The sequence below is a fragment of the Aphidius gifuensis genome, linkage group LG6 (assembly GCF_014905175.1).
Source record: "Aphidius gifuensis isolate YNYX2018 linkage group LG6, ASM1490517v1, whole genome shotgun sequence".
NCBI classification, from domain to species: Eukaryota; Metazoa; Arthropoda; class Insecta; order Hymenoptera; family Braconidae; genus Aphidius; species Aphidius gifuensis.
Window position 1 is genome coordinate 12,353,849 of NC_057793.1, and position 10,817 is coordinate 12,364,665.

At 30.3% G+C, this 10,817-nt stretch overlaps 1 protein-coding gene across 1 annotated transcript; it reads right to left on the bottom strand.

Annotated features, from left to right (window-relative positions):
- Positions 1-241: 241 nt before the first annotated feature.
- LOC122859494 lies at positions 242-5,085 on the bottom strand. The gene is made up of 4 exons (XM_044163109.1): positions 3,635-5,085; positions 2,623-2,855; positions 1,674-2,533; positions 242-1,202 (listed from the first exon to the last, which is right to left on the bottom strand). Exons 1-4 carry the CDS (start codon positions 4,251-4,253, stop codon positions 1,064-1,066), a joined length of 1,851 nt encoding a protein of 616 aa, XP_044019044.1. The 5' UTR covers positions 4,254-5,085; the 3' UTR covers positions 242-1,063.
- Positions 5,086-10,817: the final 5,732 nt, after the last annotated feature.

A 10,817-nucleotide genomic window follows, 5' to 3' on the forward strand; every position in this document is an offset into this window, starting at 1 on the left:
TACTGGCAACACTTTTAAACATTTAGCAAGGCTGATCAGGAGGTCTGACATTAACCTTACGATGTAATCAAGTTTGGATCCAAACCCTATACCAAAAAGCGTTACATCCTGATCCGCTCTTGGTCAGGCTTCCTATCCTTGAGGGCGTAGTTACTCTAAATATCATGGATTATGAGAGAAGATACAGAATATAAATTAATACATTAATGTAAGAATAATTCACAGAATGCAGCTACTGAGAAACTTTGATAGTATACTAATGTATATATATTTATTTGAAAATATATTACTCATTTTGATGCGAGGTTTATAGATGACAACAAAACTTTAAAACTAAATTAGGTATAAGACTGTACATGTGAATTGATGAATATTGACAAAATTAATTAGTATATACATGAAAAATTGACTAAGATTTTCTTCAATAAGAACGAAATGTAATTCAAAGAAAAATTGTTTTGGAACAAAATTGATTATATAGCGCAACTCTTTGAGTACTCGGTAATTTTTCGTCATAAAAACGTGTTTCTTTTTTTTTTTGTTAAATACTTAATCATACCATTATTAATTAAGCACATATACTTACATAACATAATATATATATATATAATAGAACAAATAAATAAATTTATGCAATAAAAATTAAAATACTACTTCACATTAAACAAACATCTGAACAAATTGAATTATTCTATATTAAAGTCATTCTATAAAAAATTGGTCACTTATTGTCATAAAAAAATGTTATACAATTTATTTATTTTCATTATTATTTTGATGGGTCAGCAATTTCTGAACTTGCAAATTCATACTAAATTAAATAAATTATTCTTTATACACTTAAACAAATGTGTTTCCAACATTCATGATACGAGCAGAAAACCAACAATTTGATTGCTATATTAGTCATGTAACAAAACCATATTTGAGTATAACAAAACTAGTTGATATCAACAAATACGACATTACCACCGTTAAAGCGGTAAATTCCAGTAATAAAAATATCTTAATTATATACTGCTGATTTTCTTGATAGTACGGTGTAACATTGAACTTGAATATCTTACTCGGTATTCATGTGACATGGATATGATCTAAGACAATCACCATTATCCTGGCCAAGCCTTGCTGCTTCAAGGTACCGATGGAATCGTTGGCTCGAGACACTACCATTTTCTCCATGCTTCAGTTCTTGCGGATTTCTGTAAATAAAAAGGCAGTTTGTTATTTGTACTTCTGCCCATCTGAATAAAATAATTCCTAAAAAATTCTGGCCAACATCGTTAATAGTAAAATAATTATATGACAACAGGAAATTAGGAGAAAGGCAATAAAAGAAAAGATAAATGTTAATGAAAAAGATGATAAATAAGCTTAAAATATACATATAAGAGAATATTTAGAACTATAATAAGAACGGAAGACGTACAAATAAGTATCTGCACGATGACCTGATTGAAGTAGTTAGTAGTGGTCAGGCGTTGGTCACCTTTCTCCTTGTAACGTTTGTTCGGCACATACGCATATACTAACCGATTACCTACATCTTTCATAAGGTTCACACACACACTCACACATACACACGCAATGTTTAGAGTAAGTTTGTACGTTTACGTTCGATGCCTGTTCAATAATTTGGTTAATTTAATCAATTTAAGTTTTTTTACACGTACCTTGACAACTCATTTGAGACATGATTACTATGTGGTGAAAAGCGTTCTGGATTTTTGTACATGCTGCAAACCAGACGTTCTCTACAAATTTCTTCTACAAACCGAAGTTGTGCAAAAACGCCATCAATTTTCTCCAGCATTGGTCCATAAAAATTATCATCATGAACAACCTGGTTGTTTCCATGACCAATTGATGATGATATGCCAGTATTCGTGAAAATCTGTTGATTAACATGCTGTGCTTGAACAGTAGATGTTGGTTGAGTAAAAATAGGATTTATCACAGCAGAACTGGATTTTATGATTGATGACTTTCCGGCACTCAAAGATGGTGCTGGTTTCAGTGTATTAGGAATTGATTGCGTTTGACCCTGTGAATGCGTTAATACAGATGGCACAAAAATACGACGATTAAGTTTTTGTTCATCTAAATAACCATTGTATGCTAAGGATTGACCTGGTAACGGAATATTAGCTGGAAATTTATCACCATATGAAGTATTTGGTTTTTGGACTACGGGATATTGAGGGGGTCCAAAATTTGTAGGATAACTTGGTGGTATTTCGATTGGGCCAGGTTGTGGAACGAGTCTTCCAACTGGTCCAGATTGTGAAAATGACCCACCAATCGTTTCAACTGGTCTTAAAGATGGTTCATCGTGTGACTCTGCGAATGTATCAATACCCCATTCCTTAAGCTCTTCCATATCTTTGCGAATTTGTAGATGAGGGTTAGCATAATCATATCCTTCAAATTCTTCTTCATGATGAGAAGGTGAGGCTAATGATGGTGAATGATGATGATCCACATATGTTGGCACAGGCACAGGAACCGGAACGTGGTGATGATGATGGGCAATCTAAATATATAGAGTTTGATAAGTACCGTAATTATCGATTAGCAAACCGAAAAAATAAACTAATATGAATTATATAGTAATATATTCACCTGATGATGATGATGATGATGAGATTTTGTATGACTACTGTAGTAAGCAGAACAAAGTTTAAATACATGCGCAAATGCAGGAACCAAGAATAAGAGCAATTTTAGGAAGATTTTTTTGGATACTGCAGCACCGAAGAGAAATGGAATGATGAATGCGAATTTTACTTTGATCAGTTTGATTATGAGCAGGAGAGCAAAAAAACTCATTAATAACCGGTTCTGAATAAATTTTCCTAGAAAATAATTGCACTGGTTAAATAACACATTATTTAAGTGGTGTTCCATGTCAGGTCAGATTTCAAAGCTTCTTCTTGTCAGTTAAGTAAATTATTTTTTTTTTGTTTCGTTTGATCCTATAAAAATCTTCAATTGTATTCAAAATGTTTGCGTTACCCATAAACTGTTAGGAAAGTCGAGGAAAAAGGCATTTAAATCATAATACTTTGTGTTTTTTATTTTTTTATTTGAAACTATACAGTTTTCTCAAGTGAATGCATGAATTTTGCTTTTTTTTCTCTTTCAAGTAGACAAGCTGCGTGAAAAAAACGATTTCAGAAAAAGTTAAAGATGTGAGTTCAAGTTTTAAAAAATCATGAATTAAATTAATCTAAGCATCAGAGTTTTGACGGTCTGGTTTGACATGGAAGCTTCCTGAATGACTATATGAGGTAAAAAACTTTTTATTTGTTTGAGTAAAAAAAAATTAATTTGAAAGTTTTTTCTAAACAAATAACTATCAGGTGTTTTTCAAACTTTGACATACTACACGTAAATATGTGATAATAAAAATAAAGAGATGGTCGAGAAATAATAACTATTCATTAATTGTTGTTTGTCTTTTGCTTATCTTCCTTTCTTTTTAATGACCAAATATGTTATTAAAGTTCGTTAAACTTCAAGTTCGATAAACAACCTGCATTTAGTATTTGCCTAAAGTATGTGTACCATCAAATCATACACGACTGAATCAACTAAGAAATATTTAATTCGATTAATTACTATTATTACTTACTGATTTTTTTGAACAATCTGCCTTGACGTTCAATATTTCTTTCCCCAAAGTCAATTCGTACGAGTGCTCCATTTTCATCTATTTCTCGTGGACTTATTTTGATTCTTGAATTGTCAAACATAAATCTTGGTAATTCAATTTCATAATCTCTTGTAGATAAAAATTTGACTGTTTTTTCTCTTAACGCTTCGGTTATTTCTTCAAGTGGTGATTTTATATCTTCATAAAATTCTTCTTTATTTTCGATATCTTCCTTGATATTTTCCCGAACTTTTGAATTTCGTATAAGATTTTCTGTAAAGTCATCCTTACAATTTTTTGTGCAAGAATCATAAACAAGATTATTTTTTCGTAGAACAAAACCATCAAACACTGTAATATTATCTTGTTCAACCAAAGAATCGTCCAAATAACTATATGCATTTTTTTGAATACAAGAAAATGATAGTTTTTCACTACAATCTTTTAATATTCCTGTCCATAATTGATTGCTAGCAGCACTTGTGGTTAAATTCTCTGGGTAAATATATTTTGCATATCTCGCAAAACTAAAAAAATTGGCATTTACCAAGGTAAAACTATTGATTACAAAAAGAAGAGTTTTCATATACATCGTCATCTCAAAATAATAAAATTGAAAGTTTTAAAGGATTTGTTTTTTTTTTTTTTTTTTTTTTGATTAAAAAATGATCACGTTTTAAAATTTGACAAATCTAATAAATCTCATGCGCCACATCCATCCACATAAATTGTATTAAATACTAAAACATAAATTTAACTCATCCTTGGACCGAGATCGTTTTGACTCCATCTGTTCCACTTAATACTTTCGTATTTGTTACTCATATCCACCTATTAAAAACCGTCAGTTTGGGTCAACCGGTGCTTGTTGTTTATTCTTGAAAACATCCATCCATGAGTGATCTCACTAGCGCATTAACCTTTCAATACGCACGCGTGTATACATACATATTATATTTTTAATTTACTTTGACTTCTTTCGTTTTACTTATTATAAGCTGTATCGTTTTTTATGCTGATGATATATCCAAATTATACGAGATACGTTCACTTCGTTCTCTCATTCAATACTAACCTCGTACGTCTTGAATTTCCGTAGTTACGATCCACGCTGTCTCCAAGTGTGTCAAGACCCTCCTACTCCTATCACCACTGCCGAACTCACTAAAGGTCATTTTATATTCGTCGCTACCAAAGAGAATGATCATCAGGATATTATTTACTAGTTTATAAATATTCCAACTCAATGGTAATATTTTTATACTTTTCCATTAGATATTGTAGATTTGTTATTTTAATTGATCGTGAATGGTGGAGTGTATAAATGATAACTTAGGACATATAAAAAAGACAATATTCAGCAAGGTCGTTGGTTCTTTCCGGTTCCGCTCTGTTTTTCAAACCGTTGGAAATATGCTCTTTTCAAATTAATTATTTATTACAGACCAAATATCCGGAGTATACTCGTTGGTATTTTTTTAATGATTCTGTTGTTAGAGGTACGACAGAATATTACGGGTGATTCTGCGTTAAAAATGAGACTAACACTGCAGTTTTCTTGTTATATACATCAATCATGAATGGAAATATTATTTTTGAATCATTTGGTATTTCTATTCAAATTATATATTCTTTAGATTTGTTATCCAGTTAATTATTTAGTTAAATATTTAGTCACTTGATTATTATACAAAAATATTCATAATTGAAAAAATGATTTTGCATGATTAGAGTCTTCATAGTTCTATATAGGAATATTGATTTATTGTGAATTAAACTCATCTTCAAAAATGCCAAAATGATATTCTCAAACATATTTGTTATGTTAGTGTGATTCCAATATCCATTAGTTGAGCACCGGAGAATAATAACCCTAAAATTTCGTTAAAATTCAAATACCACTTCAACTACTAATATCGATAATTATATTTCCTCAAAATGAAATAAATTTGAGAAATATTTGAAGGAGTAGGGAATTCGATATAGTAGTTAAAAAGTATGTGGATACGAAAAAATATGAATAGGTAATAACAGTATAATTTAAAATCTAACTGGTAGTTGAAGTACCTGGCCAATAAAGGTTATAATGATTTATTTTTATACAAAAATGACATATTTATGTAAAAATAAGTTTTTTTTCAATGCTTTGAGAATTTTGAAAACTTTTTCTTTTATATTTCCATTTTAATATTTTTTTTTGCCTATCGGCTTTTTTGACAATGCCAAGTATATATAAAATCTTTCTAGCAAACTTCATTTTGTATTTAATTTTTTTTTTAGTTCTTAGATCTAGTTTCACTGAATCAATGTTTTTTTTTGTTTATTTTATTTCGAGGAAATGAAACCACTTTTGTAATCTACAAAATAACACTCGTTGGATCGTGGATTGAAAAAAATTATTCTCAGCATAGCATAATTACAACTTTTGATGTTGCAGAATCAAGGATTTATGATCCCCGGTAGGAGTTCTTGGGCTTGAACAACTGTGCCAGGCTTGTGCGAAAATCGTGTATCAAGCCTTGGGAGCACAGGCTTGACACAAGCTTGCACGGAGAAAAATTTACATTTTTTTTTAATATAATACCATAGCAATTTTTGCGTTATGTTACAGTAAGCTGGAACCATAAGAGCATCATATTAAATTTTGAGACAGGCCATAGCAATTTTCATTGAAAAACGCCACTTATTGGCCGTACGACCTTTCGCGATGTACCATAGTAATTCTTGCGATGGGCAAACGCAAAATTTATTATGTTTATAAACGCTCGTAAAAAAATATTGTAAAAAATATTTCAATGTTAGTTTGAACCCCATATCATCGGGATACAAATCCTACGAATTATCCTTTGCGCCACAACAACGTATCTGTAAGGAAATATTATTTGTTTTAACAATAATTTGAAAATAAGCAAAGTCACGCCTGCGCAGTCGACTAAAAGTGGGGGCAGTTGACATTTCTAGTCCTTCATCAATTTTGCTATGGCCCATTTGTAAATTTTAAATATGTTGCTTTGTATTTGTTAGTGACACCTACAAAATAAAAGAGTTATTAAAATTACTATGAATTTTATATAAATTTTCAGAGGATGTTTTAATCTTGTCCATGCAACAAGTAAAATTTAAAAATAAACAAAGCAAAAATAAAAAATATTTTTGCTATGGTGCAATGTAATTTTTTAGACTGGATTATTTTATTTTAAATTTTGGTTTCTGTAAAATTTCTTTATGCGTTTGTAATTTTTCATCGAGGAATAGCAAAAAACTTATGACAAAATCACTTTGGAAGTACATTTTAATTTTTCAAGACTACAATTGTTTTTTTTCGTTGAAATGACAGTAAATTTTTTAATAATCATAATATGGTTCTATGGTAATGTGGCACCATAGTAATATTGAGTGAAAATTTTTCTCCGTGTGTGCCCATTGTTTTTCCCGGCCTCACACGAGCCTCGTTAATACGGGCTTGACACAAGACTGTCCTCGTTGTTTTTATCTAGCCTCACACAGGCCTCGATAGTCCAAGCTGGTGTCAAGCCTGTTTTTTTTTGTTTTCCCTGGCCTCACACGAGCCTTGTGTTAAGCTTGTTTTACCAAGCCTGACACCGGACTTGACTCGTGCATATATTCAATTTAAAAAAAAAAAATTATATTAACCAGATCTATAAATTGTAAATAGAAATTCTAAATAACAATCATTAGGTTTTGACTATCGTGCCAGGCTTCTACAAGGACTGCATGTTAAATATAAACGAAGCCTGTTTTTTTTTTTTTCCCGGCCTCACACGAGCCTTGTGTCAAGCTCGTTTTACCAAGCCTGACACCGGACTTGACTTGTGCATATATTCAATTTAAAAAAAAAAAATTATATTAACTAGATCTATAAATTTCAAATAGAAATTTTAAATAACAATTATTAGGTTCTGATTATCGTGCAAGGCTTTTACAAGGACTGCATGTTAAAAATAAACGTAAATTTCCAACATTTTTTGTGTACATTATGCATTAAATTTCCTTTATTTTGATGTAAAATTACATTTTTTGTGCTGTAAACTACAATTAATGCATAATCCTGTAAATTTACAGTAAAAAAAATAGAATTTTAATGTAAATTTACATCAAAAATCAACTATTGTAGTGTAAATTTGAAGTATTATGCGTATTACAACTTTACTGTACATTTAGAAAAAAAACATGATATTTCATGCACATTTCAAGTACGTTATGCACTAAAATTCTAGTACTGACGTTAAATTTTAAGTTTGGGTACTGTAATTTTAAATCATGCACTGTCCGGTAATTTTCAAGTAAGATGCTAGTATTTTAATGCACAGTACTAGAAAAACCATTTCAAATACTGTACAATAATTTCAATTTAGGACGCTAGGATTTTAATGCTTGTGCTGTAACTGTCAAGTAAAATTCTAGCATTTTACATGAAAATTATTGTACAGTAGTAGAAATGTTATTTGTTAAGTTTCTTTAATCTCTCAAAAAAAAAACTTCATTTTACAAGTCTCCCCGATGGTGCAGCGGTAGAGCGTTCAGTTTTAGAATCAGTTAGATAGTTAGGCATGTAGGTTCGAGTCCCTTTAGACTCATTTCCATTAATTTAGTATGTCATAAAAATTGTTATGTAAGCGCTCTAGAAATTTTTGTGGAAAATGCACTCCCATGCATCAAATTTTTAGCATTTTACTCGAAAATTACACTACTGGAAATGATTTTCGTACAAGAAAACGAGTTAGTGTACATGTGCTTGTACAAGTGCTCCCTGTCAATGTATAGTAAATTTCGGACTGACATTTTTAACAGTGTGTGTATTGAGTCTCGAATAAATTCATTCATATCAAAAATTTTTACTGACTCTTTCATGAACACCCCGGTGGTTGACATGATAGAGCGCTGTAGTTCTGCCTGAGAGACCTAGGATCGATCCCCCGTTACGCCGTTTATTTTCATTCAAAGTGTATCGCGTAAAAAATAATAATGTCAAAAATAATAAAGTAATAATAATAGTTTATAAATATTTTTTTATAACTTTTTTTGCAAGACTGTGTCAAGCCTGTGGCAAGCCTGAGAAATAAGCCTGTATCAAGCCTGATACACTAGTCCGACACTAGCAAATACATCGTGAACATTCCGGGCTGGACACAGGCTTGTGTTCCCAGGCGTGACACAGGCCCGAGAGCCAGGTAATCAGGCTTGTCCCAGGCTTGTGCCCGTCGTCACTTCCTACCTGGGAATACACACAAAGTAAAAAATAATTATCAAAGTCAGGCTTTGATGTGAACTTGATTGCCAATCTTGGGAAAGAATTATTCGAAAAAATATGAAGAAATAATTTTTCAACATAATCGTGTCAATAGTATTATAATAATATTCAACTATTACGTTGAGATTTTGATGACGGTCATGTTCCAGCAGAGAACCAGTCAGACGGGCCAACCAAGCGGTCATTGGACACTTGAAATCCATTGACCTACAAATTACTCTGACTTAACTGTGAGACTGTATTTATAACAGCGATGACTGGTGCGCATATTCGATGGAAGTTGACAATTCTGCAAAAGTCTATCATCAGAGTTTGTTTGTATGAAATAATGACACTCAATGTGATCAATGATACTCGAATGGACCAAAAAAAAAAGAAGAAATTTATTAAAAGTATCGTTTTATTGAACAAATTGCAATAATAATTTAAATAATATCTTATGACATGTGATTCGTTGTACATTTCTGAAATTTCATTTATCTTTTATATCTTCATAAACACTTTTATTAATCGATAAATATATATATATCCATCAAAATTATTTGAAATAGATTTCTATATTTTGGTGACGATAATCGTGGTTTTAAGATGTTAGCTACCAAATATACGGGCTGATCACTGGGTTGACTAACGGTGCAAACGAATAACGTACGTACGAAAACCTGGTAAGTGATTATAGTCTGTAAGTATAGCTTTAAAGACGTGACTGAAAAGTCCTTGACCGCGAGAATTATAAAAACGTGGCCTCTTTCTTGTTTAATTTTTTCTCGTCCAATTCATGTGTTTAATTAGTTTTTTTCTCAGAATATTTTACCGACTAAATGAATGGCGATTGTATTATATTTTTATGTCAAATTTTTATAATTGTTGATAAATAAACTAATTATTTAAATCAAAATTAAATCGAATTTTAGATATATAATATTTACAAGTTACATGCTTGCACGTTTTCTATTTAGGCCAATCCACCACAAACGGAAAACCAAGCATGAATAATATAATAAAAATAAGATAAACACAATAAATGGATGATCATATGACAGCAATCATGGTGTTAAAAAATTTCAAGCCGTTACTTTTACAAAAAACTTTTGAGTGACTAGTATACTAGTATATATACAAAGTTTGGTAATTTTTTAAATTCATTTATTATATATTGATATATTATTATTTATATATTATTAATCTGTAGAGCAGGATAAAAGAGTTATAATCGTTGATAAAAGTTGTATTTCTTCTATGGATTATACATAAAATATAATTATAACTTTTATAGTTAAAACTTTCGTCAACGATTATATCTTGTTACCTGCTGCACAGATTAATGTATAAAAACAAAACATAAATTTACGACTTATGTCCCCAAAAACCCTCAATTTTTAATTACCTATTTATTTATCATACCTTTAATAATCAAAAGACGTGAAATATTTTTGAAAAATGTCAAAATTTTGAAATATAAAGTTGAATAATTTGCTGGATAAAAAAAAAAAAAAAAATTGGCGATATTTCGATACATGTTAATAATATTATAATAAAGACCGCCTAATTTTTTTTTTTTTATCCAGCAAATTATTCAACTTTGCTTTTGATTATTAAAGGTATGATAAATAAATAGGTAATTAAAAATTAAGGGTTTTTGGGGACATAAATCGTAAATTTATGTTTTGTTTTTATTTCACTTATTTTGTTTAAACTAATAGTATTTTATGTTTGTAATTCGTCTATTTTAAATTAGTGGTAAATAATAAATAACAATCGAATACTAATTTCTTTAAATCCAAAAATTATAACGTATATATATATATATATATTATATGAATGAAAAGAAAAAAAATTAAATTCTGCTATACCATCAATGGTAAATAACCAACACACGCATCTGCATGA

Coding starts and splice junctions, on each gene's coding strand:
- LOC122859494 (XM_044163109.1), bottom strand. CDS start 4,253: ATGACGATGTATATGAAAACTCTTCTTTTTGTAATCAATAGTTTTACC. Junction 2,856..3,634: donor CAGATTGTTCAAAAAAATCA/GTAAGTAATAAT, acceptor ATTATTTTCTAG/GAAAATTTATTCAGAACCGG. Junction 2,534..2,622: donor ATCATCATCATCATCATCAG/GTGAATATATTA, acceptor CTATATATTTAG/ATTGCCCATCATCATCACCA.